General features: G+C 49.0%; 1 protein-coding gene across 1 annotated transcript; it reads left to right on the top strand.

The window, feature by feature from the left end:
• The first annotated feature begins 39 nt into the window (after positions 1–39).
• Positions 40–12,017, top strand: MIOX (myo-inositol oxygenase). The gene is made up of 10 exons (XM_032949124.2): positions 40–174; positions 1,025–1,111; positions 1,698–1,778; positions 3,164–3,326; positions 5,101–5,168; positions 6,056–6,165; positions 7,220–7,287; positions 8,526–8,575; positions 9,864–9,976; positions 11,126–12,017. The coding sequence occupies exons 1-10, from the start codon at positions 163–165 to the stop codon at positions 11,232–11,234; spliced, it is 861 nt and encodes a 286-aa protein (XP_032805015.1). The 5' UTR covers positions 40–162; the 3' UTR covers positions 11,235–12,017.
• The last annotated feature ends 10,201 nt before the right edge of the window (positions 12,018–22,218 follow it).

A 22,218-nucleotide genomic window follows, 5' to 3' on the forward strand; every position in this document is an offset into this window, starting at 1 on the left:
GACCAAGTAACATCGTCGCGTTAATAAGAGAGAACTCGAAATGCGTTAATTTTAAACCACGCATTTGGAATGGTCAGCGATATCGCCGCTATTTAACTGGGGTTGTAAATCTAGGACACCCATCCACTGCTCTCCGAAGTGCCCATCTGGCACCACGCGAATATGCGGGTCAAGGTGAGTGACAATTTATAAAGACTAGACCTGCAGAGATATTGACGGACACAAGAATATCGCATTGTATTTTGCGAACGCGGACAGTTTGACTTGATTTTAAGGGATGCTGATTACAGACACGGGTCGCGTGTTGGGGTGATTTCTGGCTTTAATCCTCATCAGCCATGGTCAATCTGCCAAGTGGGAGGAAAACCTCCCAAAGTCAAGTTGTCGCCAGATCACTTCTCTGCAATTTAATAATCCACCAAGCATCCCCACACGTGTATGTGGGATTTATAATTAAGAGTTGCGGTTGTGGGGTGGATTGTTGCATCGTGGGACTTGAAAGAGGATGGTGTTTTTATGGGAGTTATCCATCAGTGGTTTGATCACGGCTGATAATGAATTTGCTTCAAACGTGTATACATTATAGCCGTGCATTTGATGACGGCGGTTTGATGGATTGCCACCAATCAGGGTTGAGATTTGCATTTTTAAAAATGCCTTTTTTTCGTCTTTTTTTTTAATCGTCTTATTTTCCATTTCTTCCGTCTCGTCTGCACAGTTCCGAGCACTCCTGCCGCCATGAAAGTCGCACACGCATACACTCTGTCCAACATGTAACCCGCTGCACCCAGATCCAACGCGTGAAACCCGTGAACACGAACACACAAAAAGAGCGCCGTTGGGATAAACGAAGTCGATGCCTCGTTACGCACCGCACGTGTCTCGTCGTGTCCGCTGAAGGTGACTTGACAAGGGGGGCCCCTTTGTGCGAGGTTGTTAGTGTCGCCCAATCGGCTCATTGTGGACGCTTGCCCGTCAACGTTTTGCTTGCTGAACAGCGCGCGCGCGTGTTTATTTGTTGCAGAACTTCATTGATCCATCGCATGTCTATCGGCCAGACATCGGTGACCTATGTAGCAAATCCAACAAGGAACACTTCCGAAACTTTGAGGTAAGGCCCCGGAAAAAAAAGCCTCCACTGCGCTGCCAAAATTTATCTCAATTAACTTTGATGCCCATTTGTTACAATCCACTGCTGGATGAAGGCCTCCCCAAGATGCCCCCCGCATCTTTCACGAACCTGCCATGTCATAATCCACCTAAGCACCGGCACACAAGGCGATTTCATCGTTCCGTCTCTTGAGCCTCTCGTTTCTCGGACGCGTTCACGTAGACTCGTGTTTTTTTTTCATACGTGAATTGTATTCCTCCGCAACTGTTCCTATCTGATCTCACATCCAGCTAGTTTCAGGATATTGTGGATTTTTGACACCTCGTGTTTTACGATTGTTGTACAGTACCGTTGCTGTGCACCTGCTTTCGTATTTCTTTGCTTTTGTAATCCAGTCCTCCTTTGAGCGACTTGTCGTAGTACCTCCGATTAGCACGGGTGGCTGCGTACGGTGCGAAAGAAGTTCAACGTACATACGTAGATGAAGTGCCACCGATTTAAGAGATTCTGTATGCCTGCAAGAATAGCCAAATGTCTAGGAACTGACTGCCCATTCGTTTCTTCACGCGTTCCTCCACCTTTACAGAATGGCCCGCTCCAGGAACGCATCAAGAAAACCTATAAAGAAATGCACACCTACCAGACCGTGGAGCTCGTTCGTAAAAAGGTGACGACTTTTGAGGTCATAGCTGTAGATGATAAGCGTGGGGAGCGGCGGTGTAGCGGTTAGCGCACTGCCCTACGAACCGGCAGACCCGAGTTCGATTCCCTGCTCACGGCACAACACCGGTGACCATTATCTGAACTTGAGCATGGGCCTCCCCTAGGTCGACTCGGTCTCAAATGAGTAACCGGTGCGATGTGTAAACATCATCACTTGGGGGACAGAGGCGGCCGGGAATGGTGTCGGCCACTCCCTTGTGTGCTGTGCCGGCCTTTATAGGTGCCACTCGCTAACAGCACTTGCCCCAACAGTCTGTCAGGGAATCTTTGTTGTAAACCAAGAAAAGGAAAAGTTCTGACAGTCCAAAGAGCATTGTCTCGACAGCCTCACATCGTTCCTGGTTAATACTAACCACGGTTAGTCATTGATGTTGCAGGAAAGTGTGCATCGATACCTCGAGGAGTTCATGTACTGAATCATGCAAAAGATCTATCGCGTGATTAAATTCTCAATGAGACCTCAAGGTTTCGTGTTTTTGTGTAGGAGAGTCCTGCCTCGGATATATTTGGGATATTGGGCAAATTATTTATTGTACGTGAGGACAATAGGCTGCTTATTTCTATAGTCATTGGACGATCAAGGATATTTTTTTCGTACGACACAAGCTTCTAATACTGATTTCTCGATCTGTAGATTAGCAAAATAAAGTGTCCATATACGTATATTTACAATAAACGTAACATGCTGAGTACTAACATGCTTGGTGCACCTCGTCTACGATGCACGTACATCCACGTGCTTTCATGTCCACCTCTCTTTGCGTGGTAGAATCTCCAATTTTAGTTTCTAATAACAATTAATAATTGAAACTTAACGCGCAGCAAGAGAGTATTCGCTCACTCTTGTACAGCGAGAACAACTCAAAGGAGTGAAGAACCACAGACAAGCTGGAAGGCAGCCACGCGATGAACCAGCGCGACCAACAATTGCCCACGTTCTGCCGTCCCCGACCTATTAAGATGTTATTGGGCAATTAATGAGTGCTCACGTGTGGGAGGAAACCGGAGCTGCCAGAATAACGAGCCCACACGTGCTTGGCTGGAAACACTCTCCCATACAGAGGGAATAGGTGGAGTCCACATTTTCTGCACTGCCCTCTCCTGGAAAGTCAGGGTTATGACATCTCTCCGCACACGGGAAAGGAGTTTCACAACGTATTTACGATCCGCCGCCAACCCTCAAAAGGCTCCCTTTTAATGGATTGACCTGGCAGCACGATGAATCGTTATTTCAAGTGCAACTCATGGGTGCATTGTCAGGCTAGAGATGTGACAGATGTTGCACGTTATGAATCTGCGAGATTCCACCCCTTGCCGCCGTCCCCGCAGTACGCACAGTGGGGCCGCATGGAGCGCACGCGCATGAGCATCATGCAGGCGCTCGCCGAGATGGACCTGATGGTGGACGAGTCGGACCCGGACGTGGACTTCCCCAACTCGTTCCACGCGTACCAGACGGCGGAGGCCATCCGCCAGGCTCACCCGGACAAGGGTCCGTGTGCTCGCCAACACACACAAAAAGGACACAAGTGCCGCGTGTTAAACCCGTGTTCGGCGACCCAGGAATCGTCGATCCATTTCGCGTCCGGCTTCGAAAGCGTGGCACGGATCCGGACCGCAAGGCTCTGCGTCCTCACCGACCCACCCGACCGCCCCACTGTTTTATAAACCCAGGGCCGAGCCGATTAGCTTGGTTCCTCTAACCGAGCCGGTACTCTTCCTCGTGATCGTGCAGGACATGGTACAACAATCTTGACTAAAAGCTTTCGTGACTGCAGGAATTCATGTTCTTGGGTCTTTCGGTGAAGTCACGTAGATAGCTTCAAATAAAAATAACGAAAAACTACGACTTTCGATCAGGAAAAAACGAACGCTTGTGTTGCGATGGAAACGTCGTAATTTTTGGGTTATTTTTATTTGAACCTATCTACGTGACTACCGAAAGAGCCAAGAATATGGTACAACAATAGCAGTCCATTGGCCTAGAACAAAGACCCGGTGTCGGTGACGACTCAACTTTTTACAATTCTCAGCAGTGTCTTATCTCAATGAAGAGTACTGCGCTCATAAATAGTTATGATGTAGCTCCGTTTGATCGAGATATATAAATATATATTTTACTTGATCGTAAGTAAGTCTGAACGCGTATTATCTTACTCTATTATGAGTCCAGGCCATGACAAATGCGTGCCGCATGACTTGGTAGAACTAGAGTGGTTTCAACAACAATTATTATTTTTTATAAACAGATGAAAACGTATCATCCCCTAGAATACAAACACATATTAAATAGGCTACAATTGTATTAAATACTTGACATGTAGTAATGTTTCATAGTACAGAACAGGCAGAACATATTGACTTGTAAAACAGTTATAGATTATTTTTCATGGCTCTAAAAATACATTTTTTTTACAAAGTTGACGAATAAAAAGTTTAGGTTTTACATGGTACCAACGTCTTTGCGTGGCCAATAAAAGTGAACGATGTGATGAACTTTTCACATCGGTAAGTTGTCGCATAGTTAACTTTATGGTCATAATATAAAGATTGGTACCACTAAAAAATTTCCACCACAGTTATGCTGTGGTCCATGGCCTATAACCGATGGGTGAGAATTCATGTTTCAGCGACCTATATTAATTCATAATCGGTGCCAGTGAATGTAAGTCTGGTTAATATAATGTCCATGTGCAGAAATAGAAAAGAGGTAAATTTATTTCATTCATTTATTTACTTGGTCTTTATGGGTTAGATGTGGTAGTTAAAGACCATGGTTTAGTTTGTCTTGATAATAACAGCTGACTGCCCTGTGGTAATCCTCTACTGTAGGTTCTTCACGTGCAGTGTTGGCCATGGGGGTTGTTTGACCATACTTCACCACGATGGCCATTGCAGTTTGGTGAAGGGGTAGGGCCCAGGACCAGTTGAGATATCACTTTCCACTGATGTTAGCACGGGTTTGGAATCGAAGTCAGGTTGCTGGGCTCACAGCGGTCCTGGGTCCTCCCCTCCTTCACCAACCCACAATTACCAGCGTGGTGAAGTATGGTCAAGCAGTGGATTAACAAACAAATGTAAAGAATTGAAATATAATAATTCAATTGATATTTACGTACTGAAAAGGTTGGCCAACGTGAGAGTGCTTGAAGGTCTGTGATAGTTCAGACTGTCTATACTCACGCAAGGATGGGGGGGGGGGGGTGCTTGTACACCGCATCACACAAACGTTCACTGCTTTTTTTGCTGTGCTCATTCTCCTGCAGACTGGCTCCAGCTCGTCGGCCTAATCCACGACCTCGGGAAGGTCATGGCCCGCTGGGGAGAGCCCCAGGTGAGGTCCACGCGCACGCCGCAGACACCCACTCGTTCGGGGGGGTTAGCAAAAGCTGCGGCGGCTCCGGAGCCGCGTGCGGCTCTCTGGCCTCTCGCTGTGGTTATCACGCAGCTGTTGACCTCTTGTTGTGGTATCACACGCAGCTGTTGACCTCTTGTTGTGGTATCACACACAGCTGTTGACCTCTTGTTGTGGTATCACACACAGCTGTTGACCTCTTGTTGTGGTATCACACACAGCTGTTGACCTCGTGTTGTGGTATCACACAGCTGTTGACCTCTTGTTGTGGTATCACACACAGCTGTTGACCTCGTGTTGTGGTATCACACACAGCTGTTGACCTCGTGTTGTGGTATCACACACAGCTGTTGATCTCTTGTTGGGGTATCACACACAGCTGTTGACCTTTTGTTGTGGTATCTCACGCAGCTCTTGACCTCTTGTTGTGGTATCACACACAGCTGTTGACCTCGTGTTGTGGTATCTCACACAGCTGTTGACCTCTTGTTGTGGTATCACTCACAGCTGTTGACCTCTTGTTGTGGTATCTCACACAGCTGTTGACCTCTTGTTGTGGTATCACACACAGCTGTTGACCTCTTGTTGTGGTATCATACAGCTCTTGATCTCTTGTTGTGGTATCACACACAGCTGTTGACCTCTTATTGTGGTATCACACACAGCTGTTGACCTCTTGTTGGGGTATCACACACAGCTGTTGACCTCTTGTTGTGGTATCACTCACAGCTGTTGACCTCTTGTTGTGGTATCTCACACAGCTGTTGACCTCTTGTTGTGGTATCACACACAGCCGTTGACCTCTTGCTGTGGTCTCTCACACAGCTGTTGTAGTTGAGTGAATGTGTGAATAATTTTGCCTCCAGTGGTGCGTGGTTGGAGATACCTTTCCAGTTGGATGCGCTTTCCAGAAATCGATCGTCTACAGAGACTCCACTTTCCAAGATAACCCGGACTCACACGACGTGCGCTACAAGTAAATGCAACGTGACACTCATTGTGGATTATGCACGGGCCAAAATTCACATTTACCCTAGACACGAAAGTCGTAAGGCATACAGCCCATCACCCAGTGGGAGGTGTGCCTAGATATTGGAAGCTAAACAGGCATTTAGCTGGTTAATAATAATAATAATTTCTATAGTGCCGTAACATGGTAAGACTTTACAAGGGTGCTTACACGATTGATCACTGTGAGGCTTGCCAAGTGCTGTCGGGCAAGGTGCGGGAAGGAGGAGATAGCGGTGCTGAGTGTTACACCCTCTGATGCGTGGTGGGTGTTCTCTGGGTACTCAAGATATCCTCGCACTCGTTGCACACCTCGTTCATAGCAGTGGCCATCTATCCCAATACAGGAGGACCCCCCCTCCACCTTCCTAAACAAAAAAACAATGGAAAGTCTTGCGACTCAGTGAGGCTTTTCTGGGTAAATGTTTGGCATTGTTCTACTGATCGGCATCATCACGCAACAGATTGTGGGATTACACACACCGCCGTTCACAGAGTTAAGTCGCAGCACTCAGACGCTTCGGGGCAGTCGTTGTGCTTCATGTCGCTGCTGTCACACAACCTTGGCATGAGGGAGCCTTCTGAAGACGGAGTCACGAGTGGGAATAGTGGGGCGAGGGCATGAAGCTTAATAGCTTTAACGGCGTTATAAACTCTCCAGATTAAGCTTCTCCGGAGTTAATGAAGAAGTGACCCCAGTGTGTCACCTGGGTCGCGTCTCTAGTGCACCACTAATTGAGTCAGTGGGACTTTATGCAACATGGCTGTCCGGAGGCAAATCCCTTGCTCGTAGAATAATACGGAGGGCAAAAAAAATGAAGAATAATATATAAAGAGACTAATTAAGCATGCTTATGTATACGGAGCGGTCTGCTTGTTAACAATTAACCCCACGACCAGGCGCCCAATGAACGGCATAAATCGTGAAAAGTACATTCATTAAAACAGCCGGATAATTTCATTAACGACGTACATACAAATGTATTTAAACTAAGGCTGTTGGCTTTCCCGCCCATTTGCAGTACTCCCTGCGGCATATACGAGCCCAACTGCGGCTTGGACAAAGTCTCCATGTCGTGGGGTCACGATGGTAAGGCGGCGTGTGTGGCCACACACTCATTGTTACAGCAGAAGCTCACAGCGAGCAAGGCCGGGTGTCCTGACATCCGCAGGAAAGCGTGCTTATTTCATAAGTTACAAGCGTGTGTTGCTTGTATCAGAATCGTGCTGATATGAGGTCCGCTTAATATCCAGCCTCTTGTTATTGCATCTTAAGAAAATGCCCCGCGATGTATTCTGTCACGTAACAAAAAAACACACACACACGTACATTATCCGGCGAAAAGGGGTTTTAGTGAAGCCGAGAGCAGGCGGCGTTCATGTGCACGAGACGCCCGTGCGGAGGTGCTCATCGTGTGCAGTAGAGAAAGTAGGCTGCTGATCGAGCTGCCCGGCATGCTGTGTTTCTTCTCCTCGCACGCTTTGGCTTTCTCCGTCCAAGAGAAATAGTGCAGTCAGAGGGTGTAGCCACACAACGCGAGCACGTCGCCTCTCGCGACCAATATCGTCTATAATACAAGTTTGTTTTTGTTTTAGGGTTAGATCGCGTAAATATATAAATGTGTCGTTACACCCGCCACCACCCGACACGGCCAACTAGTAAGGTTTGTCACGTAAACAGAACGCGCCAATTCGTTACGAGTACAGCACCACCGGTGTATTGGAGTTACTCTGCAACGTTCACGTGACAAACCTTACTGTTTGGCCGTGTCGGGTGGTGGCGGGTTTAACGACACATTTCTATTTACGTGATCTAACCCCCCCAAAAAATTAAACAAAAATGTATACTATGAATGCAAGCGGCACCGTCCTGGAAGAAAAAAAAACATTGACACTCAACGGGGGTTTAATTGGGCAAGACAACAAGGATGAATTTCGGTAAAGTCACGGCAAAAGAAAATAAATGTAATAACACAATACGACGTGTTTTTGTCTCTCTCTCAAAGTTACTTCTACCTGATGACCACTGCTTGTGTTGCAATCGAAACGGTGTATTCTACCATTTAATTTATTTTCTTTCGACGTGACTTTACCGAAAGAACCAAAGAGTATTGTTATTTCGTTCGAGACAAGCCGCATCTGTGTATTGCTGACGAGTCGTAGAGAACCCGAAACCAAACACTGCTGGAAAATATTGGTCCGTCAGACCCACAGACTGACGATGAACTAAAATGTCTGTAACGTGTATTTATTTTCTAACTTTGCCGACTTTGTTTTCGCGTGTGCTCGTGAGAAAGAAAAAAAACATCCGTCTGGCATTTGTTTCAGAGTACATGTACCGGGTGTTGAAGTTTAACGAGTGCACCATCCCCGAGGAGGTGAGTTTCCAATCACGAGAACATTCTCATCGAGGGAGGTGGGGATACTTTTTTTTAAAATGCTCAAACTTTATTTCGTATCTTGATTTGAAGCTTTCGTGACTGCAAGAATCCATACTCTTTGGTTCTTTCGGTAAAGTCACGTGGTAGGTATAAAATAAAATAAATCACGACGTTTCGGGCGCAACACAAGCGTCCGTCATCAGGTGGGAAAGCCATGGTCTGCTGCTGAGGCAGACTGTTTAAAAAGGTTTAAAATTGTTGTAGCTCAAGGGTCATATTTAATTTGTATCTTGATTTGAAGCTTTCGTGACTGGCAGGAATCCATACTCCGTGGTTCGATCGGTAAAGTCACGTGGGTATACCTACGTGACTTTACCGAAATAACCATATTTTTTTATTTTCCTTAGCTTTCACCAGCAGGTGTTTCTATGCCACGGTGAAGTCGTTTCACTGCCAGACTCTTTGCGTAGGAGTACAAAAAAAACGTCCATTGCGATGAAGCCTTGCCTTGCTGTTATTTCGTTGGGCACGGGTCGGAGATCTGGACTCTGTTGAGAAAGCATCAATTCAGAGCATGCAAGGACTCGCACAGCAACTTGTGAGCTCAGAATAGAACACAGCAAAGCAGCACCGCGTGTGAACATCGGGAGCAGGGGGTGGGGGGGTGTCCTGTCGCGTGAAATGCGTCCGGGATAGAGGTGGTCAGGTTACCACGTGCCGGGCCGGCCTTCATGGACGTGTGCTCGCGAATAGCACTTGCCCCAAAGTCTGTTAAGGCTATACAGGGGATCTTTGTCTTTGCCCACGAGATGCTTGGAGTGAGCGGGGGTGGGGGGTTAGCGCGCTGCGCTACGAACCCGGCGACCCGAGTTCAATTCCCGCTCACGGCCAACACCAGTGACGATTTTCTGAACCGGTAATGAACCTCTTTTAGTTCGACTCAGCCTGAAGAAAATGAGCAGCTGGTGCGATGCGTAAACGTTGCCACTCGGGAGACAAAGGCGGCCGGGCGTGGTGCTGGCCACCCCATCCCCTCGTGTGCCGTTGCGGCCTTCATAGGTGCTCACTAACAGCCTACTCAGATTGTAAATGTTGTGGTTTGGCTCTCCAACACACCGGTGTGCTGTACTCGTGACGAATTTGCCACGTTCTGCTTACGTGACAACCCTTACTAGTTGGCTGTGTCGGGTGGTGGCAGGTTTTCACGACGCATTTTTACGCGATCTAACCCAACAAAAACACCCTCTATTATTAAAGGCTTTCTTGTTACCTTTGCGCTCCTTAGGGTTTTTACATTGTGCGCTACCACTCGTTCTACCCGTGGCACACGGCCGGTGACTATGACCACCTGTGCAACGAGCAGGACAGGGCGATGCTGCCCTGGGTGAGAGAGTTCAAGTGAGTACCGCGTCCATCACTCCTCTAACGCGTCCACATCACTCTTACGCACGTACATCACTCTAACGCGTCCGTCACTCTATAACGCATCCATCACTCGAACGCGCTCGCCCCCTTACTGGGGGACAGTTCGTGAAAAGTCGCAGCTGCAGAAAAATTCAATAAAATCATAAAAAAATATAAGCACAGGCTCTATACCCTATCTGGCAATAAAACAGTAGGTGTTAAGATGTTCAAACACCAAATAAAAAACTTTTGCAAGGCATCACGTGTGCATGAACCACACGTACTTGTGGTGAACATGCAAACAAATATGCTCTGATAATATATGGCATTGCCTTTGAAACTTATTGGCCTACAACAGAGACAGCCTTCTTAACGTGGCCTTGTCTCACCACCAGTGTCAGACCAGAGAAACAACGGCAAAAGGCGAACAGTACAAATATAAGTAAAGCAATTTAACTGAAAGCTGCAGGGCAGTACACCGCCCCTCTCTTCACAAGCAAGCCTAAGTCGCGGACGAGCAAACGAGAGGTGTCCGTGCTGTTTGTGGTGCTCCGTTTCAAGAGAACAACGTCACTCGTGGAACCTCTAGGCGTGACTTCACCTCACAAACGTCCAAAGCCCTCCCCATGCCTCAATTGAAAATTCATCCCAAAGTGATATGGCTCTTATCTTGTCTACATCACTCTAATGCGTCTATCACTCTAATGTGGCCTCTAAGTCGCAAGCTGTCTTGACTTGAGTCTACTAAGCACAAAAAGCAATGACTGAGTTTTAAAATCTTGATTTGAAAGTGCGTAGCTCCAATTGCTTCCTAAAAGTGATGTTGAGGTCCCCACCCAGCTACTTTATAATAAATGATAGCCCGATAGAAGTTCAACATACGTGCATTCATCTGAATTAATAAAATATAACATACAAAAAAACACACCCACCAACCTCCCACCCACATCCAGACGCTGGATGTAGGGTAGAGTATCCACGGAGTGATTTTGTCACACCTCTGCTGGGTGAAGGCCTCCCCATGCCACGTTGGTAATGTGGGGTGGTTGTTTGACCATAACTTCTCAAGACTCTTTAAGATGCAACGTATATGTCCTGTTCATTTATACATATTTTTTTTCTTCTTCATATATAATGTTGCAGCAAATTCGACCTGTACACGAAGAGCGAGGATTTACCCAACGTGGAGGAGTTGAAACCCTACTATGCAGCGCTGGTGGAGAAATACTGCCCCGGGTCACTGCGCTGGTGAATAGTGGGGGATGGGGGGGGCTGAACACAACACCAGCACGGAGGTCGCATGCCGACTACGACATAGCCCCGTGAATTCGTGAAATAGAAACCCAGCCATGGAGTCACTTCGTCACCACAACCGCGAAGATTAGTGCAAACCACGGTCGCACGCGACTAAGCACTTAGGTGAGAGGAGGGATTTTTTTCTCTCTCTCCACTATCAGTCCGGTCCACGCAGCGGAATTTAAATCCCATAAAACCTTTAGCGTTGTGGCGCTGCAGTGAAAAATCACTGATCCAGCCAATCACGATTGAGCTTCGGGGGGCTCACGTGCTGCCCATTTGGCTCCGTGACTATTCTTCAGAACAGCAGTATTCCGCGCTAGAGGGCAATGCTCGCCAATTCTCCGCTGCTTTGTCGTGAAACTGCCAACCCGGATGGGACTGCGAGGAGGCCATGAGATACGGGTACAGCGATTGTTGAATGTATTTTGGCGCGGATCTCCTTTTTAGGAGTGTCCCTTCTCGGTGCGTGTGTTTTCTCTCCAGTGCTTCCACACTCATAAAACACTCGCCATGAATGGAATTCGGCAAATATCCAAACTCATACTGAAGAAAAAAAGAGTTTTGAGACTGGGACTGTTGGTGACTAAATACAGGGTATACAAACTTGATGTGGGGCATACATTTATACATTTACAACGATCAACAACTCCGATGAGCACGGTTGGCTACATACGGTGCGAGAGAAGCGCGCCGTGGATACGTGTGCATGTGAAACGAATAAAAAGGTGAACTCAAACCCACACTTCATTGTCTTTGATCTCGCATCGGTCACTTTCAGCCGCGTTTGTGCCGGCGTCACCTGCAGTGTTGCCTGGGCAAAGGTTGAGAGTTGAGAGTGCGTGCAGGGTAATTTTAGGGTAAACGAGTACACGGACTGAACGCGTTGCGTTTGATGCTTGTTGAGAGGATATAACAAATACTCTCAAGCTTTTGCCACGCACCAATGCGGGTGTCTTCAACCGAATTCTCACTCCTGGATATGCGTCGCAGCAGTGCGTGCCGAAAAGCTTGAGGGAAGAAATACAGGGTGTTTGAAAATTTTGCACCCAATTTCAAAGCAGTATATTTCACGATGGCAACATGTTACAATTACACAAAAAGTTACAAACAGTTTAATGAGTTGTCAAGTTTTACTAACCATTTTATAAATGCTCTGTGTGCCCTCCACCTGCTCACCTGCTGTACGGACAACATCGAGACGATCGCTGAATTCGTCCCAAACGCCGCTCAAAGTGTCTTCTTCCACTGAAGTCACCAATGCCGTGATTCTGTTTTTGAGGTCATCCAGATTAGTCGCTAATGGTGGCACAAAAACACCACAGGTCTTTGACGTATCCCCACAAGAAAAAGTCGCTGGGTGTGATGATGTCTGGGGATCTTGGGGGCCAAGAGTGTAGCACCAAGTCTTGGGGTCCTGTGCGATCTATCCAACGTTGAGGCAGCGCGTCTTGCGAATGACTGAGGCTAGGGGCTGTTTGTGCGCTGGGAGAGGCATCGAGCGGTAATCATTTGAAACTCGATGCTCCACACTTTCAAGTGGTAAGAGTTTCATTCATGGGCAGCTCGTGGTTGCAGAGATATAGCGATTTCAAATCGGGTCTATATTTTTAAAACACCCTGTATTTGGCGCGTAGACCAACCCTGAAGACAACGCTTGGAATTGGTCCGATTATGCAGAGTTCAGTTGTTGGCTGGACACGTTGAGCGGGATCATTGCAATATTGTGTTTGCATTCTTAAGTATTATTTTGAAAATGCACAAATTTGTATTCACGAATCTCTGCTATTTTTCCACATTTAGTTTTTCTTCCGACTCGATGAAATAAATATTCCGCACACTGTTTCTGTAGAGCGTGTTGAGATAGCGTCACATTGTAGCGACGCGATGTACATCCACATTGTATGCTATGTTGTAAGGGTCTCTATATATAACCTGTTGGTCTCTTTATGAGTATTTGTGTAACTCTGCAGGTCTCTGTGTGAGTTTATGGGTTTTCTCTTCTGCCTATGGATGATTATTTATTAATAACAAAAAAACACAGGCAACGGCAGTGTATTGGTTAGCGCATTGCGCTACGAACCCGGTAAACCGAGTTTGACTTCTGCTCACAGCCAACATCGGCGATGAATATCTGAACTGGTCTTGGGTCTCTCCAGAGTCGACTCACCCTTTAAAGTGAGTACCTAGTGCAGTGTGCAGACATCATCGTCACTGGGGGGGACTAATGCAGCCGAGCGTGGTTGCTATACACCAACCCCTTCGTGTGCTGTGCCGACCTTCATAGGTGCTTGCTAACAACACTTGCCCCAACAGCCCGTAAAGGTTATACGGATGATCTTAGTCTTTTATTTTCCTCTGACTACGGAACACTGTCTCTTGAGAAACAAAACAAAACAACATACCTACTGTTTTATGTCCAGCGTCTTGAGATACTGTCGCATTCAGATGCTACATTAATCTACATTTAATTTTCAAGTGAATAGGAAACCCCCCCCCCACACCCCCGAAATTTGTCCTGCCAAGTCCAACACATCTCATGGGTGAGTTCATTATGCGGCACGTGGGTGCTACCGTCGGTGTCTAAATTAGGTTACTTGGCATTCCCCGGGTCACTTGACCGAGAACGGATTAATTTGCGCGCCTGTGGTTATTTGAAAGTCACCCATTCAATCCCCTCGCCTGGCCACCTTTTTTTTTGTAACCACGAGTGGTGGCTCATTAACCAGATAAATACAGCACGGGTTGCGTGTGTGCACGCGCGCGCCTGTTTGCTTTGGACTCACTCCAGGCATATTCCATTTTTTTTCTTTAAGCCACGGTTCGAGCCGTTCGTTTTACAGCCGTTGTCAAGCCACTGCTGGAGGAGGGACGCCCCGCACGACGCAGTGTCGATCGTGTGGGGCTGTTTGACCATTCTTCACCACAATGGCCAGCGAGCGACCTCCCGCTGAACGAATATGGCTTGGGGGAAGGGCTTCGATGGTAAGCCATGGTTTGCTGGAGTGGAGAGCGCATGGCGGGGAGTGCGACGATAGGAGACAGGTAGGAGAGTGCGTTGAGGGGAGTAGAGTGGTACGAGAGGGGAGAGGTAGGGGGGGTAGAGTGAGATGAGAGGGGAGAGGTAGGGAGTAGAGTGAGATGAGAGGTAGGGAGTAGAGTGGTACGAGAGGGGAGAGGTAGGGGGGGAGGTAGAGTGAGATGAGAGGGGAGAGGTAGGGGGGTAGAGTGAGATGAGAGGGGAGAGGTAGGGGGGTAGAGTGAGATGAGAGGGGAGAGGTAGGGGGGTAGATGGAGATGAGAGGGGAGAGGTAGGGAGGTAGATGGAGATGAGAGGGGAGAGGTAGGGAGGTAGAGTGAGATGAGAGGGGAGAGGTAGGGGGGTAGAGTGAGATGAGAGGGGAGGGGTAGGGGGTAGAGTGAGATGAGAGGGAAGAGGTAGGGGGTAGAGTGAGATGAGAGGGGAGAGGTAGGGGGGTAGAGGAGATGAGAGGGAAGAGGTAGGGGGGTAGAGTGAGATGAGAGGGGAGAGGTAGGGAGTAGAGTGAGATGAGAGGGAAGAGGTAGGGGAGTAGAGTGAGATGAGAGGGGAGAGGTAGGGGGGTAGAGTGAGATGAGAGGTAGGGACAGACTAGCCCATAGATGATCTCAGAGAGGACTGACTGCGATCTTGAAATGGATTCGGGACTGGATTGGGAACCGGTGGAGCGATCGGCAGTCCTGGGGCAATGTGGCCTCGTTTACGGGAACGTACACATCGCCTGGCATGAATGCGTTCAGCATCATCAGGCATGTGCAGCATGTAGAGACAATGTATGATGGGTCGCGAGGAATGAGAGTTCGGTAAGCCCTGTAATATTTTACTCTTTGTTGCTTGCAGGCGAGTACAATCAACCCGCACTGACCGGCGAGGTGAAGTATGGTCAAGTATCCCCCACGCACCCGCACGTGTGTTAGTGGGGAGGCAGTTATCCAGCAGCGGATCGATTAAAAGGGATGTCCGTGTACTTTCACGTCTCATAACGTGATATTTGAACACGCGAGCCTTGAAGTGCGTCGTCAAATATCATGGCTATATTTGATGCTCAAAATGATCAAAGGCTGCTTGTAAGTGGCTTACCTCCTGCAATCCAGCTTAAAGAGTGCACACAATTGTCAGTGGTGAATCCTGTACATCCTGGAAGCGCCAGCGTTTATCAATTTGAGTTCATTCGTAACTTTGGTCTTCATACGTAAACCGCATGGTATATAAACACGATAACCCATGTTAAATCCACCTCTGCGTGAAGGCCTCGTCATGCATGAAAGATTGTTTGACCATACTTCACAACGCTGTCCAGTGGGGATTCGTGAAAGGACGTTGAGGTGAAGACATGCCTTAAGCGATTCGGATATTAGTCGTCGAATGTACGTGATCAGAAATTAAACTCCAGCTCGACGGGGTAATAACGTTGCAGGCAGTGCGCTAACACCCTGTGTCACCGCTCCTAGCCCCTTAACCTTCACGAGTTGCTTCAAGTGGAAAACTACATTATTGACGTTTCGTTAAATTTCGATTTAAAGCTTTCGTGACTGCAATGATTAATCTTCTTTGGTTCTTTCGGTAAAGTCACGTAGAATGAGAATAAAATAATAAATTGATAAAATATTATTGTGTTATTTTATTTTATCAATTTATTATTTTATTCTCATTCTACGTGACTTTACCGAAAGAACCAAAGAAGACGTTTCGTTAGTTACAATGGTTGGCCACGTACGATGCGAGAGAAGATTCAACGTACACACATACAGCTGTCCTAATGAGCCATCTACATCTTGTATATGAAAGGCTCGGAGATGTCTGCAACAAACTCAGCCGGCTTCCAATGATAACGTTGCTCTATCAAGAGTCAGACCGTCGTGGCGTTGTCGGGAAAGAACCCAGAAATGGACAAGTGTATTTAAATAACAACAATAATAATGATCATTCAAACGCACAATTCGCAAATGCATGAAAAGCAGCAAACAAAAACAGAACCAGGGTCACTGACCAAACACTAAAGAGGGGAGGTAGGATTAAAGGAATGTTTGATTTAAAAAAATACAAAAACAACTAATAAATGCGCGAACGTTTAACCAAGACCTGCTAGATCGGGGCGGTATATTACGCCGGGTTTACAGGCAGTGTGTTATTATTATAGTAAGCCACGTGTTCGCGTGGTCTCGGTTGTTCGAGTGTCATTCGCACGCCGTCCACGTGAAACTCTCCAACCTCACGCTGTCGGCGCGCGTGCACGCGGCGCCACCTCGCGTGCACGCGCGGCCGGTGCAGTGCCGGATGAAGCTCGTGCGGGGCCTGTCGCATGTCATTAAGGGGCCCTAAATAATAATAACAACAAAACACAAATATTAAAACACACATTTTTTTACTTGCACAGTAAATTATTTGTATTTTTTTCATTTGCTATACGGCCAGATAATATGACAAATCGCTCACCTTAAACACCCAGTCGTTCGTAAAAGTTGAAGGCAGTATAGTACTATAGTAATAGAGCAAGTGCAGAGTCACTGAACCGGAATTGATAGCTTGAAAGCATTTAGCGCGGGGCCCTTGAAAGTGCGGGGCCCGTAGCAATTGAACCTTATGGCCGGACCCCGGGGTCCCGAATAAACGGGAAGTCAAAATCGTAATTAACTAATTTATTTTTGGCGACTCCGTCCCACCGCGCACATCAGCGCCGCGACTCGCCTGGCGCGGATCATTCTGTTGTCGTATCGTCCAAGCGCAGCAGCGAGGCCGAATGCGCAGAAGAAACAATACTTTGATGAGCGCGTAGTGTAAAGCTCGTCGAGAGGAATAGATCGTCGTGCCGTTCGCCTTCAACAGACGTGAAATGACGTCGCAACGCGGTTTATGCGAGAGCCGGGGGCTTATATGAACCCCGGGGTCCCGCCATCAGGTTCACATGTAGCTACTTTTGCTACGAGGATATCATCCGGCACTGTCCCGGTGCGGCTCTCGCCTGCCCCCAGGGCTGACGGCGGCTGTCGCCCGTGAGTCCCACGTTGTCTCTCGAGCACGCCGTCCGCACGACACTTACATCTTGCAGCGAGAGGCGTTATTGCATGGCGCTTGAGCGGTCAATGCGAATCATTGCACCGGCGTGAATCACACCTGCGCTAGGTACCATCTGCAGTATATTATCATCAGCATCGTCAGCCATGGTCAATCCACTGCTGGATGAAGGCATACACCTCCCACCTCCAATCAGCCATCACCTCTTACGAGTCCTGAAACACACACTCTCATACTCGCGCACACACGCGTTATAGAGTGTACATCGTGCACAGACACCTCACCGTCTCTTGCGAAACTTAACAGCACCTCCTTCTGAATTAATCGCGAGAATTCAATGAGGCTTTCCTGGGTAAATACCTAAATAGTCCACTTCGTACCCACTACACGAACGGATTTAATCGCTCCATCTCCCGAGTCCACGTCTCCGCCGTACGCGCGTTCCATTCCTTGACTGCTGCTCCGTTATTGTTCTCGACCTTTCGCCGTCATCCCTTCTAGCCGCGACGGTGTTCTGCCCAAGCCCCCCCCCCCCCCCCCCACTGATTTTTCTTCAGAGATTGAATGATCTCGTTAACCTCTGGTGCGTATTCTGTTATGCGCGTGTCATTTCAACGCAGGCCGACCTTCTCGAATGTCTGTGCAGCGGTAAGCAGCGCGCTGCGCTACGAACCCGGCGACCCGGGTTCAATTCCCGCTCACGGCAAACACCAGTGACGATTATCTGAACCGGTATTCGGCCCCTCTCTAGGTCGACTCAGCCTCAAATGAGTACCCGGTGCGGTGTGTAAACACATCGCCACTGGGGAGACAAATGCGGTCGGGCGTGGTTGTTGGCCACCCACCCCCTCGTGTACCGTTACCGGCCTTCATAGGTGCTCGCTAACAGCACTTGCCCCAATAGTCTGTTAAGGCTATACGGGGGGATCTTGGTTTTTGTTCAAGAGCATATGCAGAATGCCGTCTGTAGCATGCGGTGCTTTTGAAGTCGAGGTGGAACAAGACGACAGTGTTTTTTCTTTGTAGTCCGCATGGATTTAAAATAACGACCAGGAGATAATGCGATGTCATTGCCCAAATCACCAATTATCATAACGTAATTGGCACTTACAACCCTAATTACGCGCGACTTTATTTTACCGACCCTACCGCTAGGCTCACTGCACTGCGTCATCGTCTTGTCTGGTATCTCGCTGTGCGTAAAACAAAAAAATCGCATCTCCAAATAGACATTTTAAACGGACACAGGAATAATGATGATGATGATACGGTCATACAACACAGCTGTGTGTGAATGACGCACGACCCGCATATACAATGGTGCGTGTCCACGCACTGCCACGTGTTTGTTATTTCTCAGACGCAATGACAGATACCTCGGCGAGGAAAAACAAGAAGTCAATCGGCGATGATTCATGATGCAGTTTGGGGGATTTTCGCCCCTTCTCTCCCAAATTTTAATCGAAGCCTTGCCCAGTAGCTCGATGCTCCTGAAGGCGGTGGCAACAATGACGCCCGGCTTGCAGAGAAAGCCCTCGCCACACACAAAAACTGCAGGGGCAAGTGCTGTTAGCTAGCAGCTATGAAGGCTGGTAACGGTACGCAAGGGGGTGGGTGGCCAGCACCACGCCCGACCGCCTTTGTCTCCCCAGTGGCAATGTTTACACACCGCACCAGGTACTCATTTGAGGCTGAGTCGACCTAGGGGAGGCCCGGGACCGGTTCAGATAATCGTCACTGGTGTCGGCCGTGAGCGGGAATCGAACCCGGGTCGCCAGGTTCATAGCACAGCGCGCTAACCGCTACACTATCGCTCCCCACGTATACAACAACAACAACAACCGCCATTCGCCACTAAGTGGCGGTGACGTCACCACGACGCTTGTGCCAGGCTATGTGCACCCTGAGGCCACGTGAAGTGTCGAACGCCCGCTGGCAGGAGGTCACGGGGCAGACCCAGGTGCCACGGGTCGACTGACTGAGATGACTGGCTGATGCACCACCTGTGCCCCCTACTGTGCCAACCTGCTGTGCTTTAGCCACCCGGCGCTCCGCTCGCTGTTGTGAGCGTCGCTCCTCCGCCCTCCGTTGTTGTTGGAGGGCGACTGCCTCCAACTGCCCAGTAGCATCCTTCACGAGCCTCCTCCACAGAGGCCGATCTTGACACCGCTGGTACCAGTCATCGGCAAGTCCACTCAGCTCCACGTCCTCCTGTACCACATCACTCCATCTCTTCTCTAGCCCGTGCCGCGCCCGCTTAGCCCCCTCAATCCGGCCAAACAAAAGCTGTTTCGGCATGCGGTGGCTGGGCATGCGGGCTACATGACCCAGCCATCGCAGCCTTGCCTGCCGGAGGAGCTCACCGATGGGACCCTGCCCAGATCTTTCAAGGATTTGTGAGCTCCTCACACAATCCAGTCTGGTTAAACCCAGGATGGATCGTAGGCAGGCCAGCCTAAATGTTTCTAACCGGCGAAGATGTTCCATTAGGGGGGTTCACGTTTCGCAAGCATAGAGAAGGGAGGGAATGACCGTGGCCGAGAAGACCTGAAGCTTAGTGCGGAGCGACAGACCAGGTAGCTTCCACACAGCGTTACGCAACCGATGAAAAGATATTGCCGCTCGACTGATTCGGAGTGAGACCTCTGCTGTTAAACTGGAGCCAGTCATAAGCACACTGCCCAGGTATGGGAAACTCTCCACTCTCTCCACAACTGCCCCATCACCGATTGGGAGTTGTGGGGGTGGAGTGTCCGATGGTACAAAATACCCAGGCAGGTGCTTAGTTTTGGTGGGGCTGATGGTAAGGCCCCACCTCTTAGTGGCATGCTCCAGTCTCAGCAGCAGCGTCTCCAACTCCTCCTCTGACTGAGCAGCTATTACCAAGTCATCAGCATACATAACGTGGTTGAGCAATAGGGAGCCATCCCTTGACCGCACCCGGGCATCGATTAGCCTCCCATTATATCTGTACCATATGGAGATTCCCCCGGTACAGCTATTGAAGGCTTCACGAACTACGTGGTCAAAATAGATGTTAAATAATGTGGGAGCCAAAGGACATCCCTGTCGCACCCCAAGGTGTACAGGGAATGGCTCTGACTCCCGGCCACGTAGTTTTACCCGGGCCCGCTCACCATCATGAAGGTCCTTAATGATCGTGAGCAGAGGGTCAGGTACTCCAAGAGCACGAAGAACGACCCAGAGCCCAGGCCTACTGATGGTATCATAGGCCTTGACCAGGTCAATAAAGCAGAGATGTAGGTCTTGTTGGAATTCCCTACACCTCTGCTGTAGCAGACGGACAGAAAATATGGCATCTGTGCAGGACCGCCCTTTCCTGAAACCGCATTGGGGCTCCGCAAGCCTCTCCTCAGCGTGCCTGGCAAGGCGATGCTGAATAATCCTTGCCAGGACCTTTCCCGGCACACTGAGGAGTGAGATGCCCCTGTAGTTGTTACAGTCTGTGCGGTCCCCCTTCTTAAAAAGGGGGACCACCAGGGCATCCTTCCAATCCTGCGGAACCCGTCCAGTGGTCCAGACTGTTGTTATGATGTCATATAGGGCAGTCTGTGCACAAACGCCACCCTCCCTCAGCATTTCGCTTGGGAGATCATCTCTGCCCGCTGCCTTTCCTGGTCTCAGACTCCGGATCGCCTTCAATACTTCCTCAGCAGATGGCACCTCAGCCAGCCACTCACAGGGGGTGACTTCATCCAATATTTGAGGCACCGCAGCCTCAGCAGGGTCATCCTCACTTTGTGCCGCGATGTTTTCCTGGCTGAGGGATTTTCCCTCCCCCAGGACCTCACAGAAATGCTCAGCAAATCTGCGAACCTGTTCCTGGGGGTCGGAAATTGGATCACCGTTTTTTCCCCTAATGATGGTAATAGGTGTGGCGCTGCAGGTTACTTTTTTGATGGAGTTAAATAGAGATTTGTGATCACGGGCCACTGAGGCAGACTCCATCTCCTCAGCAACCCGCGACCACCACCCATCCTTGCAGCGCCTCACGGCTCTCCGAACCTCCGAGCGAAGGCTGCGGTAAGCCTCCTCATTCTCTGACGTGGGATTCTGTAGCCGATGACAGTGGGCCTGTCGCTTTTTCTCAACGATCCTGAACAACTCCTCTGTCATCCAGGGTGTCTGGGGAGGTCTGGACCGCGTACCCAAAGCAGCCATTGCAGCTGCATGAGTCACAGTCCTAAACCTCGCCCATTTACCCTCGACATCAGGAGGAGTCAGGGACGATGCCAATCCCAGCCGCAAGCGATGATGAAATTCTCGCTTGCAACTTTCATCAGATAACTGAGACCAGGCCACTTTAGGTTGGAATGGGGTCCTGGGTGTACACCCACCACCGGAGTGGAAGAATGGCAGGCGCATCTTACAGATGACTAGTCGATGGTCAGAGGGCAGATCAGCTCCACGGTAGGTCCTGGTGTCAAGGACATGGGCTCGCATTCGCTGGTCCGTCACTATGTAGTCCAGCAGATGTTCTTGCTTGGACCCGGCATGCATCCATGATGTTGTGTGGATGCGCCGATGCCGGAACAGCGTGTTGGTAATTACAAGCCCATGGGCTGCACAAAAATCTAGCAGCCTCCTACCGTTGTTATTGAGCTGATCTGGCCCATGCCCTCCAATCACTCCAGACCAGGTGCCAGTATCATGACCAACTCGGGCATTGAAGTCACCCAACATGATGACTCTATCCCGAGGGGCCACTTTAGCCAGCACCTGTGACAGGAGGTCATAGAAGGCATCTGACTCATCGGCTTTGCCTGCATCCCTCCACGGATGTTCATCTTCGGTGGGGGCTTACAGCTTCCCACACCTCACCGCCACGCTCCCACGCCCCCTTCATTCTTTTGTTCAAAAGAAG

This window comes from Petromyzon marinus, chromosome 7, assembly GCF_048934315.1.
Source record: "Petromyzon marinus isolate PM22_M1 ecotype Great Lakes invasive population chromosome 7, UKy_Petmar_22M1.pri1.0, whole genome shotgun sequence".
NCBI lineage: Eukaryota > Metazoa > Chordata > Hyperoartia > Petromyzontiformes > Petromyzontidae > Petromyzon > Petromyzon marinus.